The sequence below is a fragment of the Brassica rapa genome, chromosome A08 (genome assembly GCF_000309985.2).
Source record: "Brassica rapa cultivar Chiifu-401-42 chromosome A08, CAAS_Brap_v3.01, whole genome shotgun sequence".
Taxonomy (NCBI): Eukaryota; Viridiplantae; Streptophyta; class Magnoliopsida; order Brassicales; family Brassicaceae; genus Brassica; species Brassica rapa.
The window spans coordinates 20,549,894-20,570,613 of NC_024802.2; the positions used below are offsets into that span (position 1 = coordinate 20,549,894).

General features: G+C 35.0%; 4 protein-coding genes and 1 long non-coding RNA gene across 8 annotated transcripts; 2 read left to right on the forward strand and 3 right to left on the reverse strand.

The window, feature by feature from the left end:
- Positions 1-858: 858 nt before the first annotated feature.
- On the reverse strand, positions 859-4,223 carry LOC103836067 (protein indeterminate-domain 6, chloroplastic). 3 transcript variants are annotated; one of them, XM_009112288.3, is made up of 4 exons: positions 4,069-4,223; positions 3,437-3,646; positions 2,744-3,143; positions 859-1,829 (listed from the first exon to the last, which is right to left on the reverse strand). In XM_009112288.3, exons 2-4 carry the CDS (start codon positions 3,618-3,620, stop codon positions 1,004-1,006), a joined length of 1,410 nt encoding a protein of 469 aa, XP_009110536.1. In that variant the 5' UTR covers positions 3,621-3,646; positions 4,069-4,223; the 3' UTR covers positions 859-1,003. The 3 variants fall into 3 exon arrangements, with proteins under 3 accessions (XP_009110536.1, XP_009110535.1, XP_033133766.1); XM_009112287.2 differs by having other exon boundaries at positions 3,982-4,142; XM_033277875.1 differs by lacking the exon at positions 4,069-4,223 and adding an exon at positions 3,809-3,966.
- Positions 4,224-6,533: 2,310 nt separating this feature from the next.
- On the reverse strand, positions 6,534-8,977 carry LOC103836068 (plant UBX domain-containing protein 7-like). 2 transcript variants are annotated; one of them, XM_033277878.1, is made up of 7 exons: positions 8,574-8,977; positions 8,174-8,286; positions 7,791-8,085; positions 7,610-7,687; positions 7,158-7,502; positions 6,927-7,118; positions 6,534-6,838 (listed from the first exon to the last, which is right to left on the reverse strand). In XM_033277878.1, exons 1-7 carry the CDS (start codon positions 8,673-8,675, stop codon positions 6,671-6,673), a joined length of 1,293 nt encoding a protein of 430 aa, XP_033133769.1. In that variant the 5' UTR covers positions 8,676-8,977; the 3' UTR covers positions 6,534-6,670. The 2 variants fall into 2 exon arrangements, with proteins under 2 accessions (XP_033133769.1, XP_009110537.2); XM_009112289.3 differs by having other exon boundaries at positions 6,927-7,502; positions 8,574-8,973.
- A 2,802-nt stretch (positions 8,978-11,779) lies between these two features.
- On the forward strand, positions 11,780-12,790 carry LOC117127463. Its single transcript, XR_004450495.1, has 2 exons — positions 11,780-12,026; positions 12,746-12,790. It is a non-coding gene; the product is annotated as an uncharacterized LOC117127463 (long non-coding RNA).
- Positions 12,791-13,190: 400 nt separating this feature from the next.
- LOC103836069 (mitochondrial carrier protein CoAc1) lies at positions 13,191-15,543 on the reverse strand. Its single transcript, XM_009112291.3, has 7 exons — positions 14,960-15,543; positions 14,778-14,863; positions 14,483-14,690; positions 14,262-14,394; positions 13,872-14,056; positions 13,656-13,790; positions 13,191-13,547 (listed from the first exon to the last, which is right to left on the reverse strand). Exons 1-7 carry the CDS (start codon positions 15,113-15,115, stop codon positions 13,455-13,457), a joined length of 996 nt encoding a protein of 331 aa, XP_009110539.1. The 5' UTR covers positions 15,116-15,543; the 3' UTR covers positions 13,191-13,454.
- A 1,649-nt stretch (positions 15,544-17,192) lies between these two features.
- On the forward strand, positions 17,193-19,273 carry LOC103836071 (PHD finger protein ALFIN-LIKE 7). The gene is made up of 6 exons (XM_033277914.1): positions 17,193-17,457; positions 17,614-17,646; positions 17,916-18,144; positions 18,450-18,576; positions 18,656-18,923; positions 18,963-19,273. The coding sequence occupies exons 1-5, from the start codon at positions 17,361-17,363 to the stop codon at positions 18,920-18,922; spliced, it is 753 nt and encodes a 250-aa protein (XP_033133805.1). The 5' UTR covers positions 17,193-17,360; the 3' UTR covers position 18,923; positions 18,963-19,273.
- Positions 19,274-20,720: the final 1,447 nt, after the last annotated feature.

The window sequence follows — 20,720 nt, forward strand, 5'->3', positions numbered from 1 at the left end:
GAATCATACACATACATTATTACATTTGTCTATATATATATCTGCAAAAAGTCGGATCAAAACATAGAAAATGGAGTTGGTGGAGTCAACATCGGAAAGTAACAATAAAGACCAAAAGAAATAGAGCTAGGTTATGTCTTGAGAGTGGCAACACCGTTTTACCTTTTAAAAATTTAACGAATGTTTTGACAGCTACATAAAACTCTTTTCTATTTCTTTTCGTTAAAACTTCTAAAACATAGCAATGTCAATGTGTTGACACAACTCAAAATTTCCGTCTCCATCCAGCTAACTGATGTTTGTGTAAGTTATTTGTTCAAAAAAATATATGTTAATTTGATGCTTGAAAAATCTGATTATTTGCTGAAATAATTTATACAAATCATGTCACATTTGCCCATATGCGTTCTTTTGAATTAGGTGGCCGAACATCTTTCTATTGTATATTATTTGTAATATATATTACAAAACTGACATTATAACAATTCTTATTAGTATATTCTAAATATTGGCTTACGACACGAACTGAATAGAGTTGGAATGTTGGATGCTTCTGTTTGTATTATGCTTTTGTTGGAATATTATCCGATCCGTTAACGTATTATTGTAGACAGATCTCTCTTGAAATCTGGCTCATAACATGCATGTGCAACGTGGGATATATAATTTATGTATGAATCTATCAATCAGTTCATTTGGTTATGCGAAAAATAAGATTATTCTTCAGATACTACATATAGCTAATGTTTGTTTAAATTAATTCTCATGCTACATGCAAATGTACAACCAATTATGTAGATGACGTTTCGTTATGGATTCATATAAATCATATCATAAAAGAACAAATTATATAGTCGATTTCCGAGAAAAAAACGTCTAACTAATGGAATTGACTTACTCGTTGAAAAATCCCAAATATTACTTAAGATATGTATTCACTTTAATAGTTGAAAACGACAAACGAAAAAAAGATGCGTAAAATAAATTATCCAAGATACCAGCATCAAGATTTTTCAAATGGATTATTTGGACGTGGAAACTTCATATCAACGTCCAAAGGAGCTCCACTACGACCACTACCATTTACGTTGCTCACATTGCCTCCACTGACGCCAAGAAAGTCCAAAGTCAACCTATCAGAGCCTCCCATGCTAAGATTGTTTCCAAAATGAAGGTCGAAAAGACTGCTACCGGACCGGCCTTGATGATCTGTTGTCGCAGCTAGAGAGTTCATCAGACCTTGAAAGTTTCCATTATCACTATCTCCAAAGTCATTAACGACCGCACTTGAAGAAGATGAAGAAGTTAACCCTCTAAGCAAAGCAGATGGATCGTTGTTATCAGCATTGGTGAAAAGAGAAGGGACACTTGTATGATCAGTGTTCTTGGTGTTGTCTTGAAAGTATCCGAGGTTGAACAAGCTGTTGTTATTGTTGTTGTTGTTGATGTTATCACCGAGGCTGATCAGACCGTGCTGGTTCATGAGTGTCTGATCGTTCTGCGACAAGAATCCTTGGTTCGAAGGGCATTGCATGAGAAAATTGGTAGGACCGGGATTAGGGTTTGAGGACTGAGGAAGGAAGGCTTCAAACTTTTCGGTAGATGAACGGTTAAGATTGTAACCTGCAGCTAGAGGGGCAAAACTAGTGTTTGAGTTGTTACCGAAATGGTTGTGAGAGAGAGCAGAAGCAGCACTGCCGTAAAATCCAGGTCTACTGCCACCTCCACCAGCAGCTGCTGCCATTGCCGTGAAGCTCACGGTAGGGTTTCTTGTTGATTCCTGTATTAATGCATCACAGAACGCCCTATGCGTAATGTAACTATCTCTTCTGCCATAACACCCCAAAAAATGTATTAAGGTTAATATTACAAATTATGTAAACTAATGCACAAATTAAAAAAGAAGAAGAATATTTTAACCAAAACCAATATAATAAAATATATAAAACCCTAGAGATGTGAAGTGTTCATCAACTACTCCTATATCACACTGACCACAATATTCATTAATTAAACAATGAAACCAACCACTCTTATACATAAAGCACCTATACATAATCTAATAACTAAATTTATATTATGAAGAAAGAAAATGGAAAGAGAAATAGGGAGAGGCCCACAAGAAGAGGAGGTACATGGAAAGAGGAACCTGCAAAGGTGAAGAAGAAGAAAACAAAAATGGGAATGCATAGAAACAAATCCAACTCACATGTGACCAAATTTAGCATCTTTTATTTTTCTCCTATCCCACTCACTATCTTCCTCACTTACTCTATTCATCAGCAACCAAACAAATAGATTGATGGATCCTATGTGTATATATGCATATATGTTCATGTCCCCATGTAGGAACTATGATGTTCCGTGACCAATATAGATGATGATATCTATATGCATAGATTTCATTCACATGTCAATATGCATATAAAGTTTACATAATCATAAGTTAGAATTTTACTATTCACTGACCGACATAATTTTTAACTGGAATCTCAAGTAGAAGCCTAGAGTAGTAACCTTTAAAATTTAGTAAAAATTGCTTTCAGGTTTGAACATAAAATGAAACCGCTAGAATATAACGTACGGAGTAACCAACACGTTTTTGAATGTTTATTATCATATGTTATTTTCACAGTCTAGTATGTATAACCGATTCTCATTTGATATTACTGAAAGCAAATTATCAAAAAAGAAGAAAAAAGTTTATTGAAAATGGAACCAAGAAAGACGATATGTAGTTTACCTAGAGAAGATGGTACCACAGTCACAGCGATACTCTTTGGTACCACAAGTCTTAGAGTGAGCTTTCCAATCAGATTGAACAGCGTAACGCTTAGAGCATTTCTCGCATTTAAACTTCTTCTCACCGTGCTTCCGGTAATAATGCTTCTTAATACCGGTGAGGTCTCCGAGAGCACGTGACGGGTCATGGTGGACGCACGTGGGCTCCGGACACAGATACACCTTCCTCCTGATCACTTCTTGTTTAGACTTTTGTTTCAGCTTCCATGGAAGGTTGTGTCCTCTCCGGTGAAGCTGTAGATTCTGTTCTCTTTGAAACCCTTTGTTGCATACTTCACATAGGAATCTGTTCGTCGCCATTATTGTCTTTGGAGATAACGCTATCACTTCAGCATCTGGATCTGTTCAATTTAAAATAAAAATAGACTCAATTATACATAATAAGCAAATTGATAGACTAATGAATCTTCTTGTAAAAATTGTTGAATAGAGATCACAAGCAATTCCAAATAATTAATATACAATCTATCAGATCGAATGATGATAATCTTGATTCTTAATATACAAAGAAAATTGAATTAAATCTAAGGAAAGTTATTCACTAATGATTATTATTATTATTTTTTTTTTGGAATTTGGAACACAAACGTATAATATATGTTTATGTTTAACAACATATATTAAATAGATTTACTTGGGTTTCCGGGTTGGTTTCTTCGTTTCTTGGGTGGTGGTAGTGGAGCAACGGAGTTGGGTTGTTGAATCATCGTCATCGCCGTCTCTTCACGGTTAGAGTTGTTTGCTCCGGTGGCGGCGCTGACCAGGAGGAAAGACTGAGTGGAAGATGATGAAATTGAGTTGTTGTACGATGAAGACATCTCCTCAGAGTCTCCTTTTGCTAAATCTACAAAGATCCATAAATAAAATAATTTAAAAAATGACAGAGAAGAAAGAAATGAAAATATGATTCACAAGAAAACGAAAGCAAAGAATTAGAAGAACAGGAAGAAGCCATAGATATTGACGACATGAAAAGAAGAAAAAAAAATCACTAGAAGACATTTACGAGAACAAAGAGAACAAGTATAAATCCAAAGAGTTAGATTAAGTTTGTAGTTTTTTGAAAGAAGACATAGTATGAGTTGTTTTTTTATTGTACTAAGTCTTTGAGATGCAGAGAAAGAAACCAAGAAGAAAAAGGTCAACAAAAAGCTAAAACTCAGAGACAAAGAAAGAAACCAAGTAGGTGATGATGATACTGTTAGAGGATGAAGAAGAAGAAACCGTATGCAAATATATATATGATATATATACAAATACACACACCTCAAAAAAACCCTATCTTTCTCTCTCTTTCTCTCTTGTTCTGCTTTTTTAATAATTGGAGTGACTTGTAATATCTCAATATACATACATATTATATATAGAAGTCTCTTTTCCTTTCTCCCTTATAAAGAATTAACTGATTAAAATTCTGATATATTTCTACTTCGTCGCCAACTTATGGTGATTTATTGACTAAAAATTACGTTGTGGAATTATGGTTTAAATGATCTCATTATAATTCTAACACTAGATCTCGACCCGCGCAACCGCGCGGGTGTTTATTTTCATTTATTTTTATATAAATATTTTATTTTTAATTTTACATTGGTATATATATTAGTATAATATATATGAGGTGTGTCTATCATTTTTTAAAACATAATAATTTTATTGTATATAATTTTTTATTGAATTGGTTGTTTTCAGATCACGTTTTTGGCTTGGAAAAGATTGATAATTATTTAATTCCTACAATGTAGTAAACATATTATTAGTTCCTATAATCTAGAAAGTAAGTTATTTAGATCTATAATAATGTAAGATTATAAATTAAATGTAACATGACTTTCTAGTAATAGGTCCATTAGGTCCATTTTTTAAAAAATCACACATGAGTCAAAGTTGTGACTTCTCTTTTAATATATAAGATGGTTAATTTACCTGTTGTAAATATTTTTTAGATGGCATGATACACTTCTCTCTTCTTTAAATTTTAGAAATTACTTTATTACAATCTTTAGTTATGTTTTTTAAAATAAAAGATTCAAAATTATTGTTACAGCATCGTAAATTATGGGTTATATTGCAGCATAAAATAAATTGTCAAACAAACCTTGAAATAGTGTAAGATTGTGGTTTAGGAAATTCGGATAATTATTATATTTAAAACATTTTGAAAAAATTGAGGAAGGTTACGGTTTGGGTGTCATTGTAAGAGAAACGGTGAAATGTGGGCACATGCGGGTGTGGTCAGGGGGCCACCTCAGAGTCTTTCTCGTGTCTCTCTGATGGCTTTAAGACAAAACCTTTTTTTTATTTCTTATCATTAAACTCATGATTTTTTTGTATTTAAACAACCTAAGCGGCTAAGCTAAGCCTTCACTATTTTTCTTCCATCTATCTTTACCTCGAATATTAGTTTACATACGTACTACCTGTCTACCCATTAGAGGTACAAGAAAACATTACTAAATTTATTTCAGTCTTATAATTTTATGTCAACTTTTGTTTTCTATAATGTATGATTTAAAGTGTTTTTTTTTGTTAAAGGTGACTAAAAGTGTGATATATCAAATATATTTTAATACATGATTTGATAATGTAACAGTTAATATAAACATTAACATAGTTTGAACTTTGATCAACCAAATTAATCATCTCGTGTATATGTGTGTAATGTTTTACACTATATATGATCAAATTTACAAAAATAATAGAAATTGCGGTACAATTAATGGAAAAAGTAATAGTAATTTTCAATAATTATAGGAAATAATTTTTGTCTTCACAAATTAAAATATAAACAATAAAAAATTACATAAACACAAAATATCTTTTAGCGTTTCTTCTAGAAATGTTTTTTAATAAGGAAAAACAAACAGTTGACCATAAAAACAAACTATTTTCTAAAATAAGATATAATTATTATTTATTAAAAGGAAATACAAACATTTTCATTTAAAACAACTAAGTTCAGTTGTACACGTATGCTTAGTAGTATTAAAGAGTATTAACTCAATTATTAACATTTAAATTTATGATTTTTAAGTATATTGTTTAACATATAGATATAAGAGTATAATGTTATTTTGCATAAATATAGTTAAAACTCATATGCACGTGTGCTCCAGTAGATAATTAACCCACAAGCTGTATTTTTGACTCTACTAAAAAGGTAAAAACCAAAAATATTAGTAATAAAATAAATATTTTTATAATTTCATTGTAGTTTTTCTTTTTCTTTCATTTTTTTGACAACTAAGCAATTCATTTTTATGCTTTTTTATATTATTTGTTTTTTCCCTTGTAATTTTTTTTTTTAAATGCCACTTGTAGCTGCAAAGACATATGAGTCTCCGTGGACCAAAACGTGAAACGGACATTTGGGTCTCCGTGAATTATCCACACGCGCACCTTACTACCATTGTTTTAATCATAAAAATCACGCGTCACCAATGTACGCTGCACTTCACATGAGTTAGCTTTACAACTCAACTTCTTGTTGTTGTTTGTGATAATATAATGACAATTTTAGTCAAAATCATTAATCTAATTAAAAAGCATGTATAATCTGATATAACTATATAAGCATCATAGTAACCGTTTAATATAGAAATCATTAAGCTAACAAAAATGTAGAAAATTAACACATTATTGACCATTTTAGCTAAAACAATATTGTACCGAACTAAATTAATAGATATTTAAAAGATGACTGAAATTGTAGATGATTTTTTCAACTGTAACAATCCAATCCAATCGTAGATGATATTTCATTCATTGCAAATAAAAAAACTCGTAGATTTGTTCTTTCTTCAAATGGTCATTCTAAAATAACTAATCTGATAAACCTTAAGATAGGTTTTTTACATAAATGATTTTGTCACTCCCATGTAGCAGAGATCATGGAATTGGCAACACCAGATTGCTCCAAGGTTAAGTTAGATTCATACTCCAACGTCTTTGATTCACCTGGAATCGCCTGTGTTAGCTTCAGTGGCTTCTCCCTCTCTGATTCCTCAAGCTGAGAGTAGCAGAAAGACCAGAGAAGCTACAATGGAAACAACAACAACAACAAGATCTTAGAAAATCTCAGACAAACAAACAAAAAGAACACAAGAATCAATGTTGTTTCTAACCTGAATTGAATCAGTTTTGAGGAAGTTCCTCTGGAGCCTTTGTCCATTTGGTAAACGTATCCCAACTCTGCATTGAACACTCCGGTCACCTCCCTTTGGTTCTTCAGGCAGAGGTGGGTACGTAGGCAGCACCGTTGCTTCAACAGCTGCTTCTTCAGGCGTTGTTATTGGTGATGTATCATCAGAAGAAGACTCTTTCATGCCGTTGTTTTCCAAGGAAGCAGCCAATGCTTGTTGCGTCTCTTCTTCTTCTTCATCTTTGGGTTTGGAATGAGGAGCCAATGAGAAGCTACCTCTTGGATGTTTCCTTGAGAGAGAAGCAAAGTGTGTACCAGGACCACCGTCCAAGAACGGCACTAAAGACTCTAGCAAAGTCTCTGGTTCGACCATTCCAGACCACATTCTCATCTTCTGACCAGTTGTGGGATCGATTACAAGCACCACAGGAATGGATTCTACCTTGTAGTATGTACACACCTTCCTTCCTTCCGTGATATCATCATAGGCTTGCCAGAAGATGAAGTTGGCTTTGATCGTCTGAGAAACAGCTTCATTTGCCCAAGTATCTCTATTTAGCTTTCAGAAACAAACACACACAAACAAAAAAAGGATGTGAGTAACTGAGAGTAATGTTAACTAATCATATGATAATCAAACTAAAACTAATCATGTTAGAGAGTAACCATATGAGAGCTGAACTCAGTGGTGGACTGAAGGTTAACGAGAAGCCATTTATCTTCAGCAATAGACGTAATTTTTACCTAAACCAAAAAAAAAAAAAAATCATACAGAGAGGTTTAGAGTAAGGAAGCAAGCAGACAAACAATAAGTAAAAAAAAAAAGGTAAAGAACTTTGTAGAGAACCTGTTCAAAGGAGCCATGAGTCATCAGATGAAAAGGAGGACGGTACAACGAGGCCAAGCTATGCCGAGGACCTGATGTAGAAGCTGAGGAGGCAACCTCATCAGGTTCCCAAACTCCAGAGCGTTTTGGCTCTTCGCTGAAGTCAAGGAAATCAATCAAAGAAGCTAGTTCACGCTCATAGTTTCCCTCATAATACATAGAGTCACGATAAAGAGTCTCCGTCACAACAGGCAAAGGAGCACGGACTCCATCTGCATCGTTACGTTTCCTTTCACGTCGTGCGCGAGCAGCCGCCCTATAGAAATATAAAATCAAACCATCAGGTTGAACAAACCAAAACGAACAATACTTTACAACAAAATAATTAAATAACATTAACATACCTCCGAGATCGTCTACCCATGGGATGAGTGTGTGTACCAGACGCAAGCATACTACCACCTTCGCCTCCAGCGTAGAAAAGCTGAACAGCTTCATTAAGATTCCAGCTCGTTGCCTTTTGACAGCAAAATTATACTATGTTAGTAGTTTTACACAAGTGAAAAAAAAACAAAATATATAAAAATAGAAAATCTATTATCATTCTGCAACCAACCAATAAGTATAAACAAAGTCATATGAAGAAGTAACAATGATCATACAAAGATAGAAACTTCAAACAAAAAAAAAATCAACTTATAAACCTTTGATCACAATGCAGACAGATCAACTTATAAACCTTTAACTTAGTGTTAAAGCTCATTCACACAGATCAGACAAAGTTTTTTGAGCAAACGGACCAACCTGTAAGAACTGTCGAGCGGTTTTAGCTGTCTGCCCGACAGCGATGTCAAGGAAAGAAGAGACTAAACTCTGTTGGTCCCTCGAAGAGAGCATTCTCTCCATAGCTTCTGAAGTCTCTGACAACCTTGTAGGAGAAAAAACCTTTTGATATCTCAGAAACACCAAAAAGGAAAAGACGAGTTGTTCGAATAATCTAGGGGAAATAAGATAAATTCAGAGTTTATAGGCCAAGTAATAGCACTTTCCCCAGAAGATTAGGATTAAATAAGAAAGCTGTAGGGTTAAATCCTAAGCGGAGGAGGAGAAGGATTGAAATACGATTAAATTTGATCCCGCTGCCACAATATACATGCATACATATTTGTAATATTTGGAAAAGACTATACTAACCACCATAGGTCTAGTGTTGAAAGAAAAAAAGAAAAACCATAAGTCTAGTGATTGATCATTGCCGCTAATGGGCTTTGTTTATGAAATTGGGCAATCAATAAATTTAAGAGTAATTGCACTCTACACATAAGAAAGATCGTATAATTAGCAATATGCACTTTTTTTACTTCCTTAGGTTTCATCGATAATCTTATGACCGTTATACCCCTATTGTTTAAACGATTTTTATGTAGTCCATATATTCTTGTAGATAATATTTCTGATAACCCATGTTGATATATTTTATTATTTTTAAAAAGTTTCCTTTAAGCGTTAAAATCTAGACATTCGAAAGGCATCTCTTCTTCTTCTCTTTATTATCAACTGTTTGTCTCTTCATTGATCTATATCCAACACATTTCATATCTTAAAATCAAAATTGATCCAAGCGGCAGTGTAATGTCGCCTCCATTTTTTCCTTGTAAATGTCGTCCGGTTACATTTTGGTGGTGCTTCTTTTCTTCATCTTCTAATTCGTTCGGATTATGCGGCGGACTTCTAGAAAAGCTTCGGGGGTTCTGGTGGCTCGTCGGTAGTAGGCGGGGGCTTTGCTTGAGGACGGTGGAGCGGACAGCCGATTCCGCAAGTCAATCATCAGGATCCCTAAGGTTTGTCTCGATTGTTGAGAGGTGCTCGTTTGACGGCGGATCTATCCATGGAGATGGCGGTTCTCCTGATGATGATTCCTTTCTGGTGTGGTTTCTTCTTAACCAGTGCGTAAGAGGAGGAGCACGTGACTCTTCGGACTTGTGAGAAGGTCGAGACCCTTCGCAATCAACGGCGGAAGAGTCTGGGAGTCGTGTGTTCTTTATGGCTCTGATGTTATGTGGCCGCGGGACCCCTCCGAGATGGCTTAGCTTTGAAGGTACACCGGTGACGGTTCTAATGGCTGGCATGGACACTCCGCTGTAGTGATGTTCCAGATAACTTGATTCGCTGGCCGTCGGTGTCCGTCGGAGGTGGAGGCTCCGCCTCTTTCGTCTTCTTCCCCACATCTCTTCTAGTTCGCTTTAGATTTTTGTTTAGGTGTGTTTCTTCATTTTTCCGTGTAACCTAGCAATTTCCGTTTCACCAGAGCTCCGGTCTATCTATGTTCTGATTTTTTCCTAGGGGCTTGATATATATTTAACTGTTACAAATAGAGTTTTTTTATTTTTTTGAACTGATTCTCTGTTACAAGTAGAGTTAACAAACCAAAACGACCAGACCCCTTGCTAAACTCTCCATTTCAAGAGTCCCGGATAAAAGATTAAACATTCTGCTATCATCCAAGTTCGATTAATAAAATGTTTAGACTTAACAAAAACAAACTATCAGGCTAACACACCAAGTAACTGACCAACGAAGATGCAACCCTGCAACAGATACTTCATTACACCAACGGTTACAAGTGAATTTAGCAAACCAAAACGACCAGACACATTGCTAAACTCTCGTTTTAACTGTCCAGAGAAAAATAAAATAGATACTGCTATCTTCAAAGGTCTGTTAGACTGTTACTAAATTGTTTAGCCTTCACAAAAACAAGCCAGACTCGCTAACACAACAAGTCACCGACCAAATGAAGATGCAACCCTGCAAACACACACTTTATTACTAAAAAACAAAAAAAAACTTTCATACAGAGATGCTACCAGCTTTTCACTCCTCATCAACATATTTCAGCACCCACCATCTGTGATTCTCCCTTCAAAGGATGTCTATTTTCCCCTCTCACAACCATTCCTTGTCCCCACTCCTTTCGGTTACTAGTCAAAGCTAGCTTCATCATTTGTGGCCGACTGTTAGCATCAGAGTTTGGATCTCGTGTTTTTGTGTTGTTCCTCTCAACTGATTCTAAGGGGTCTGAATCCAATTCTTCACCGTCACTTCTCTTTTGTTCTTGATAGCTAATATTATGTTTTGCTGAAGTCTGAAGGTTTTATCCAGATAATAATATTTTTAAGAAACATTCTCCATACTTTCTTAGAGCACTGCTCTCTTATTTAATTACACAGCTAATTTTCATTTGTTGTAATCTACAAAAGGCCTGTTTGCTCATATAACTACAACATTATACGAAGAGAGAATTTTATTTAAATATAACATATCGATTCGTATCGTACTCCTTACATCCCAAAACTGGATTAAGCTACAAACAGAGCAGACAAACAAATGCTAAAATAACCTTTAATATATTTAACATGCTAATGAAAATCTTAACCGCAGCTACACAGAATGGAGTTTTCTAATCTCGTTCCTTCACCTGTTGCCGTCAAGACCAAGCCTGCTCCGGAGCGCCCGCGGCCACAGACACCGGCTTCCGAAACCGTCGCTGCCGCCACTGCTCAAGACACCGCTGTCTCAAAGTCCGAACCACCACGAACTACCCCTCACTCATGTCTGAGGGAACCACCATCCCTTTTAACACATCCACCGAGATTCACTTTCATCGGTGACAAACCTCTGCTCCGGTGACTAACACGCAGTCTCTGGCTCCTCCCCCCGCCGTCCTTGAAACGGAGATTGCATGCATTTTTACCGACGAGCCCTGATTCTCTTTTACATGCAGCTGTTCCTGTCAGAATTTTCAGTTCTCTCATTTGCCAATTTTCTCATAGCCAAGCCACACATAACTAGGGAAGGGGATAATACCTAGAACCTATTTTTTTATTTTGTTTAAATTGACGGAAGGACAGTTTTGTAATTTACACTCTGCTAGTGGCAATCTAAAGCCCACATAAAATGTACCATAGGTAGTTTCCTAATTACTCACTTCTATTTGGATTTTGAGCCAATTCACTCTAAATTTAACTATCGAGTTCATTTTAAGATATTATCCCTCCTTATTAGTTTTTTTAATCATATGAAATCTGTTGCTCATTAACTTGTTGTATACTAAAAGCCTTATCAATGTTTAAAAATCTCTAAGCATGTTTAGGTAGGTGTCTAAGCCGGTGTTTCAAATGTCTAGACACTTTTTGAAAAACCGTTTTGTCCATATCTGATTTGCCAACTAACCAACTAAGCATAAGCTTAAACACCGTCTAAACCTACGTTGCACGGAAGCTTCATCGGACGTCCGCTTCCTTCTTCGGAACCAGAATCGGAATCGGAACCTTGTGGAAGCTTACGGAATCTCGTTTCCAAAACATTTCTAAAATATTCTCTTTAAAAACACATTGGAAGCTTACGATTCCGATTTGGAATCACACTTCTATTTAAAAAAAAAACACAATGTCTTATATTAATATGAATATAAAATTATAGTTTTTAATTTATATATAATCCAAGTTTTAATAGTATTGAATAGAGAGAATAGAAATATACAAATATTAAAACTAATACTATAAATTATCTTTATGCATTGAGGTTTTTATTAAAGATAAATCATATATTCAAATATATTATGTCAATTAATTATAAAGAATTACAAAAATATAATATTATTTATTTAATTTAATTTATGTGTATTTTCACAGTTTAAATATGAAGTCATTTCAATATTATTATAAATGAATAAATGCTTTATTTTAAATTTAAATCATATAATTTTTAGTTTTAGATTTTTAAAAATAATCTTACATATGTATATATATATTCCAATTTTTAATTTTTAGTCTTATATATATATATATATATATATATATATATATGGATACGCTTCCAACACGTATCCGCTTCCTAATTTTTTAAAAATCTCGCTTCTGCGTTTGCATACGCTTCCGCTTCCACGTACCCGCTTCCGTTTCCATGTAACATAGGTCTAAACCAGGGCCGTGTCTAACATTCGGCAGACTAGAAGCGGACCAAAAAAAGGATCCTTTCACTTAATGTAAAAGTAACTTAAAATAGTAATGTTAAACAATGTCAAAAGACAAACATAAGTAAAGTTAGCTTTCCTTTATTTTCGTTTAAAAATATGGCTAGACTTAAAAACCGCTACTTGCTCATCTCTTGTACCTAATCATTTGGGAAATTGGCCCTAAAACTATTTTTATATTGATCGGAAGGATTTGTATCTAGGTCCGGTCCTGACCTAAACCAAATTTTAAAACATTGGTATTTATTAAGCATCTTCTGTTGTTAAGTCCTCCAACAGATATAAAAGAAAATAGATGAAGAGAGAATGAAAAAGAAAAAAGAATTATAGGGATTCCAATACTAAATGATATAATTTTACTATCTAAAATTTACTCAATTAAGTTATATTAGTTTTTTATAAACTAGATACAAAATACTCATCCCAATAATGATATACAAATTATTATATTAGAACACTATATACAGAACTATATGAAAAATAGAAATCTTTTAAGTAGCACAAGAATCAACCCATTTTTGTGTTTGATAACAAATGTGTAAACATTTTGCTTAATTTTATCCAAACAATACTATCACTAGATTCGCTACTAAAGAAAAATAGTGTTATCTTCTGTGTCCTGCTCTAAGAGTATCAATGAACAAAAACCCTTAGGCTGGTTTTGATCTCTCTCTTGGTGGAATCCGTAGCCACGACTTCATTGACTCATACACCGTGAACCCAATTGCAACCGATGGAACAATCTAACAAACAAAAGACAAATCAACGAGCCATGAATGTGGAGAAATAGAGACCCCAGCCTGAGATTTCTTGGAGTGATTCTCTCAAAAACACTTTATATCGTAATTTACCTTAATGTAGTTGATGCTTAAACCAGCAAACAACTGTCTCCAACCCTGAGTTCGGACAATCGTGTTAAGCCCATCAAACGTGTTCTTGTAACGTTTGTTGCTGCCATCACTCGTCAGAGGCTGCAGATTCTCCACCTATTTGTCAAACAAAACCAAATAGATTCTGACTTTTGAAAGTGTAGCGAAGTTTTAATCTTTGTTTCAAGTTTCTTTTACCTGCATCTGTCTCCTAACAACATCCAATGGGTACGTCAAGGTCTGGCCAAATAAACCAGCTAAAGCACCACAAGGTAGATGCATTCGAACAGAGTTTTGATGCTCTTCAGGAACATGCCTTTTCAGTTCCTCATATATGTAGAACTTAAGGCCGGCGTAAGGAAGGATGCCAATCAACGTTGGACCTGCGAGAGCCAGGAAAGCCCCAAATCTTTATAACCATCTCCAAATCCAAATTAAGAAAAGCATTTTTAAGAATCAGTTTGTTGAGCTAAATCTTAATCAACCAAGATCAGACAGGTTTCTAACTATGATGAAATCACTTCAACTGTCAATTTGTAATACAATTTAAACATTAATGCAAGCAAGCAAATTGTGTGAGCTTTTTACCTATGCCCCGATATAGCCCACGTGGTCCCGCTTCTTTATAAGCCATTGAAAGCACCTCTTTTATCCCTGAATATGCATGTTGACGGTAAACTCCATTGGCACCACCTCGGAAACTCTGACTCGCGTCAGAAACCTTAAATGCAATAATAACACAAACTATAAGACATTCTTCATTCTCAGAGTTAAGAAATAACAAAAGAACTACGAAAGCAACACGCTACCTGGTAAGCTAGCTTAGTACGAGCCAAATCAAGAGGATACGTGCACAAAACCGCCGTCCCGCCTGCAGCCGAACCAGCCACAAGATCAACAACTGGACCAGAACCTAAAGGAAGATTATTTTCCAAAATCCAGTCACGGTACACTTCATACGTCATGTAATGGAGAGCTGCGTAAGGGATAATCCGAATAACACTCGCTCCGTTTCCTCTGCAAGAGTTAAGCACCACATCACAAGGATTTAGTAAAGTTATTAATAATAGGCTAGCTGCAAACGTAAGAGTTGAAGGTACTCACTTATAGAATCCTAGAGGACCATCGCATTGTAACACCTTCTTCAATGACTGGGACACACCAAGCGTCCTAAAGTCGTTTGTTCTAGTCTGGTGTTGAAACATGTATATGATCATTAGATAGTTAAAAGTTGAAATCTTTCTATGAAACAGAGTAAGACCAACAACAAAGGCCAAGACTTTCACCTGCAATAGAATCTTGATCCTCTCCAAGGGAGCAACAGCAGACTTAGCAACAGCCCCAGCAACTCCTCCGGCGATGAGGGTTTTAGCAAGAACAGGCAACGTATCCACAAGGCTCATCACATCAGCCGAGAGCGTGGAGCCTTGTGACGAACCCATCTCTCAATCTATTGTTATCCTCTCCCTTAAGCTGAATAAGAACAGCCTTATCCCATCTAAATCTAGGGTTTATGGATCTCTCGTGGGGAAAACTCAAACTCGTAAATCTCAGAAACAGATTCTTCTCCTCCTCTGTTACAGCAATATTCATCAACAGCCCTCGAAAACACACACTCTGCAGTGATCAAATCATTCAGATTCAAATCCAGGATTCAGATCCAAACGAAACAAATCAATTGGTAGACTCGATGTAACGAGAATTTAACGGAGAAGATTCAGGGGGATATATTATCGGGTGGCGAAGAAGCGACGCAAGGCTCGCCGTGAATTTCGGAGAGGAGAACGGAAAGGTTTTTTTACGATTCAAAACTTTCGTCTCTGCTCTGTTTTTGTTTGTTTACTCATTTGGTCGCGCAATTTTTGGAGGCTTTGAAGAAACAGAGATACCTATTGATTGATTGATTGCATGTGATTCGGTGTACCGAAAACGTGGTGGACCTACTTATTGACGCAGCCCATTTTATGGCCCAGTTTATCGGATAGTTCATTCAATGTCCGTCCAGATTAAAAATTTCATATTATAATGACTTGAGTTTAATACTCCTTAAATTCTACAGGACCAATCGCATTGGCCTAACCGTTGATTTCACTAGTTAAAAACCAATCCAAAGAATATTTCTCCCTCCATGCATATGGTGCACAACATGTCAAAACTAAAATCAATGCCATTAGACCATTGCATAAATAAAAAACACTTGGCTATCCATGTGAAGTTATGATGATTCTACATGTTGGCGTGAATGAGCAACTGGATTCTTAGACAGAAACTGGGGACTTTGGATATGAAGACTGAAACTGTACATGGCTTGTCTAACAGGTCAACTGTGATAAACTTCATATCCTTTTGGTGATAGAAGCATCAATGCCTCATGATTCGATAATGTATATACTTAGCCGCACACTTCAGTCTGTAAGAGATAGGTAAATTATCATTCAATCAAATCCATCACATATTCACATTGGTTTCTCTTTTTCCATTAGTGCTTTCTGGAGTTTGATTTGAGTATATCACATTTTGAGTAAAAAAAAAAGAAAACATATGTAATTTATAATTCTAATAAAATCGTTAATCAATTTTTTTTTAAATACCGCAATCATCCTGTCGAACGTTTATATCAAATCCTCCATGACAAGTTTTTGTAGTTTAACAAATAAACAAACATAATTATCTATGATCATAACTTTTGGGACCCAAAATGCGGTGTTGGCTTGTACATAATGATGTATTGATATGTAAACTGAGCTAGTTAAACCAATCCAAAGAATATTTCTCCCTCTTGCGTATGGCGTGCCATATGTCAAACTAAAATCAGTGTCATTAGACCATGCATGAACAAGCGCGCACCATCCATGTGAAACTCTAATGATTCGACATGTTGGCGTACATGAATGAGCAACTGGAGACTTTGGATATGAAGATTGAAAATGTAGGTGGCTTGTCTTACAGGTCAAGTATCTCCAGCTGTGACAACTTATTCTTTTGCTGATAGAATAGAAGCATCAATGCCTCATGATTCCTTAATGTATATACTTAGCCGCACACTTCAGTCTGTAAGAGATCAGATAAATTATCGTTCAATCAATCCATCACATGGCTTTCTCTTTTGCGTAATGTTCTCTATCAGTGCTTTCTTGAGTTTGATCTGAGTATATTATTACTTTTTGAGTAAAATCATTAATACCAAAAAGAAAAGTAGAAAATATATGTTACTTATAATTCTAATAAAAGTAAAAAGTTTTTAAATACCGCAAAGCATCATGTCACTCGTTGATCTTAAAGCTTTGATACGTTACATAACCCTTTTAAAAGACTTCATATTTTTATTTACTAGGATAAAGTCGACTTACTAGGATAAAGTCGATTTACAAAAAAAAACATTGTAAGATATATATCAAACAATTTTAATATAGAGATAAATCCATGTTGTGCCATAAATAAAATAATAAATAAATATCCCAGCCCTAAAATAGTCATTTAACCTCCTCCTCTTCCTCTTCTTATTAAATTCCCAAATAAATTCCTCAGAAAGAAGGTTATAGATTTGTCTCTGTGTCCGAAAACTAAATCAAAAAAGTAAACACAAATTTGCTCTCCAAGGGGAGAAAAGAAAAGCAAAAAAAGCCGATCTTGGGCTTTTCTCTTCTCAGACTCTCTCACCGCCGGCGAAGCTGATTCATATTCACAATGGAGGGAATACAGAATCCGATACACCGCACTGTCGAAGAGGTGTTCAGCGACTTCAAGGGTCGTAGAGCTGGTCTCCTCAAGGCTCTCACTACAGGTCCACCTCTCGCTTGAATCTCTGTTTCCTTGAATCTGTAAAGCTTATCTCTTTCTCGGAGATTTTTGTATAGATTCGCCAAAGTTTGAATCTTTTTGATGTGATTTGATGACGGTTTCTAGGTTTATTCATGCTTTTGTGTTTTTTTTTTTGCAGATGGGCAGAAGTTTTTCCTTCAGTGTGACCCTGGTGAGTTCTTGTATTCACTATTGATTCTTCTCTGGTTGGTTTCAAAGAGTGTTTGTGTGAGAGTCTTTTGAAGTAGTTGAGAGATTAATCGCCTCCTGGTCTTGAATTAGGGAAAACTTTTCAGATGGTCAATGCATGTTTTTGCTTTCAATACTTCTTTGTTTCTATGTTTTAGTTTGTTCAACAGATTGGATACTCTTATGTGTTAATGCTCTGCTTGGGTTTTTCTTCTTTATGGTGATTCTGTTTTTTTTTTTTAATTTGTGCAGAGAAGGAAAACTTGTGTCTTTATGGACTTCCTAATGAGACGTGGGAGGTTAACCTTCCTGTTGATGAGGTCCCTCCTGAGCTTCCTGAACCAGCTTTGGGCATCAACTTTGCAAGAGACGGGATGCCAGAGAAAGACTGGATTACTTTGGTTGCTGTTCACAGTGACTCGTGGCTCATCTCTGTTGCGTTTTACTTCGGTGCCCGTTTCGGTTTTGGTAAAAACGAGAGGTAACATTCCTTCTCTGCTCACTGTTCTTATACACATGTTTGTTAGAGATGCAATGACCATTATGGTAGCTGCAATCTTCTAGCATCCTAGTTGTTGCTTTTAGTAGAAACAATCTCTGCTAGTGGTGTTGTGAATTAGTTTTGTTGAGATATAAAAAATGCAAAGTTCATGTGAACTTCTAGTTCTTTCTCTTGGATTTAAGTTTGCTATAAAGTCAAAGAACAGTGTTTGTTTTCTGATACTATTACAGTCAAACAGTTTATAGTTGTGTTGTCTGACTCTGAGCTTATTGAATTTGTTTCAGGAAGAGGCTCTTCCAGATGATAAATGAACTCCCAACCATTTTCGAGCTTATAACTGGCAATGCAAAGCAATCCAAGGATCAATCTGCTAACCACAACAGTAGCAGAAGCAAGTCTAGTGGTGTCAAGGTATAATATATACTTAGTAGCTTCTGTTCTCTCCATTATTCGAGTCATATCTATCTATGTTAACTCTGTCTTCTTGCAGCCTCGTCAATCTGAGTCTCACACCAAGGCTTCAAAGATGTCTCCACCACCAAGAGAAGACGATGAGAGCGGGGAAGATGAGGAGGATGATGAGCAAGGTGCGGTTTGCGGTGCGTGTGGAGACAACTATGATGACTTCTGGATATGTTGTGATGCTTGTGAGAAATGGTTCCATGGAAAGTGCGTGAAGATCACACCTGCCAAGGCTGAGCACATCAAACATTACAAGTGTCCGACTTGCAGCACCAACAAGAAGATGAGAGCTTGAATGAAGGTGTGATAAATAACATTAGGGACTGTGAAAGAGGAGAAAGTTTTCACAGTTGTGGGGAGATGAAGAAGAACCAGAAGGCTTTTGATTGTGTAGTCTTAATGGGATTGAGACAGCTTTGCAGTTTAGTAGTGTCTTGGCGTTCCTTTTTCTGCTTTTAATGCTAAAATGCTATGACTAACTTTTCTTATGTTTCTGAGAAAATTCTGCTTTTAGTTTGTCAATTAGTTTTTTTTCTCTCTTATTAGTATGATAACAATTATTGAAATAAAAAATGATATCATAAGATATGTAATTGAATTACTTTGTCATTGTTTTTTTGGTAGGGATTGAATTACTTCGTCATGATTATAGTTGTATCATTACTCTGAGAAAATGCATTGGTTCTTTTTTTTTTTTTTTTTTTGTCGATGGTTAATTATGCTATTACAAACTATGAGAAATATTACACGACGATTCTATAGCTGTCAATTCTATCTACCTTATGAGGATTTACGCTAACTGCATCATCGTAAGCCGTCCTATGAGATCTATGTCTGAAGGTACTCTTTGCGCCATGCCGAAGATTTCCTATATATTTTTTTTCCATAAATTTGTATAATTCGCCTTTGCTGAGATTCGAAACCCAGACCTTCTGTTGTGGAAACATTAATGAATCTTTAGTCAAACCACTGGACTAGGGGCTTCCACAAATGCATTGGTTCAGAACATTGAAAACAATTACGATAAATATTATTTTGGGCCAACTTATGAAAAATATCTTAAAGCGTATTCTATTTTTCTTGTGATACTAATTACTACTAATAATTTTTTTTGTACATAATCATCTTTTCATTTTTTCTTTTAACAATATATTATCTCTTCACTGGGGCAGGCGCGGAATTCAATATATCAATTTTTATGAAATATATAACTTTGTACATTTTCTTCTGTGTTCAGTTGGTTGTAAGTGAGTATGTTAAAAGAATGAGAATGCGTTTTAAATTACCAGAATTATTTTTTTTTCCGTCAAATTATCTAATACCGTAGAAAATAAAGTTTTAACTTTGAGGTAATCTTAGTCACTAAAAATATATTTTGTAGTTGTTTAGGACAATGTCATTGCTACTATTAGTAATTGTTGTTGTTTTTTTTATATATTTATGTTATATTTGAGGATTTATTTTTGCTTTATATTATGTCAGTAATTTGGTAGAGATAAACTAAATCAAATATAAAACAAACCAAATAAACGGAAGAATAGTATGCTTTGATGATTATATATTTATACTTACATAAACAAAACTTATACGACCATATATTATTCTGCATAAAAATATTATAAATCAGCAAAATACATATTAAACTAACTATTATTTTAAAATTATTTTATTACGCTATAGTACAGGTTAATTAATAGAATGACTATATATACTTTTCGATATTTGTATTAAAATTCTTTGTAAATATTAAATATGAATATATTAACATCTCAAGTTGATAGTAAAAGAAGACCTTTTTTTCTAAATTATTAGGGGCATTGCCCCGCGCAAGTGCGGGGTTATAGACATAGTCCTTGTTTCATCTTAATATTTGCTAGGTTTTTGTAGTTGTGAATTTTGCGTTTTGGGTCGATCATTGTTTTTCAAGTTTTTTTTATTGTTATAGGGTTAGAGTTGTGATGATGAATTGTGTATGCATTGTTCTCCACTAATGAAAGACTAAACTATGTTAGTAATGTGATTGATATAGTTCATGGTGTTGCTTGCTGTGTCACTGCGATTATTTGTTTGTCTTTGTAAAAAAAATTTCTTGT

What these genes read in the sequence shown, in the direction of transcription:
- LOC103836071 (XM_033277914.1), top strand. Translation starts at nt 17,361, where the DNA reads ATGGAGGGAATACAGAATCCGATACACCGCACTGTCGAAGAGGTGTTC. An exon ending in TTTCCTTCAGTGTGACCCTG is followed by an intron (nt 17,647 to 17,915) that starts GTGAGTTCTTGT and finishes TAATTTGTGCAG; the next exon opens with AGAAGGAAAACTTGTGTCTT. An exon ending in GGTTTTGGTAAAAACGAGAG is followed by an intron (nt 18,145 to 18,449) that starts GTAACATTCCTT and finishes AATTTGTTTCAG; the next exon opens with GAAGAGGCTCTTCCAGATGA.
- LOC103836069 (XM_009112291.3), bottom strand. Translation starts at nt 15,115, where the DNA reads ATGGGTTCGTCACAAGGCTCCACGCTCTCGGCTGATGTGATGAGCCTT. An exon ending in GGTCCTCTAGGATTCTATAA is followed by an intron (nt 14,691 to 14,777) that starts GTGAGTACCTTC and finishes TAACTCTTGCAG; the next exon opens with AGGAAACGGAGCGAGTGTTA. An exon ending in TGGGCTATATCGGGGCATAG is followed by an intron (nt 14,057 to 14,261) that starts GTAAAAAGCTCA and finishes TGGCTCTCGCAG; the next exon opens with GTCCAACGTTGATTGGCATC.
- LOC103836068 (XM_009112289.3), bottom strand. Translation starts at nt 8,675, where the DNA reads ATGGAGAGAATGCTCTCTTCGAGGGACCAACAGAGTTTAGTCTCTTCT. An exon ending in CTGAGTTCAGCTCTCATATG is followed by an intron (nt 7,503 to 7,609) that starts GTTACTCTCTAA and finishes TGTTTCTGAAAG; the next exon opens with CTAAATAGAGATACTTGGGC. An exon ending in TCAAAACTGATTCAATTCAG is followed by an intron (nt 6,839 to 6,926) that starts GTTAGAAACAAC and finishes TTTCCATTGTAG; the next exon opens with CTTCTCTGGTCTTTCTGCTA.
- LOC103836067 (XM_009112288.3), bottom strand. Translation starts at nt 3,620, where the DNA reads ATGTCTTCATCGTACAACAACTCAATTTCATCATCTTCCACTCAGTCT. An exon ending in AAACCAACCCGGAAACCCAA is followed by an intron (nt 3,144 to 3,436) that starts GTAAATCTATTT and finishes TAAATTGAACAG; the next exon opens with ATCCAGATGCTGAAGTGATA. An exon ending in TGTGGTACCATCTTCTCTAG is followed by an intron (nt 1,830 to 2,743) that starts GTAAACTACATA and finishes GTGTTATGGCAG; the next exon opens with AAGAGATAGTTACATTACGC.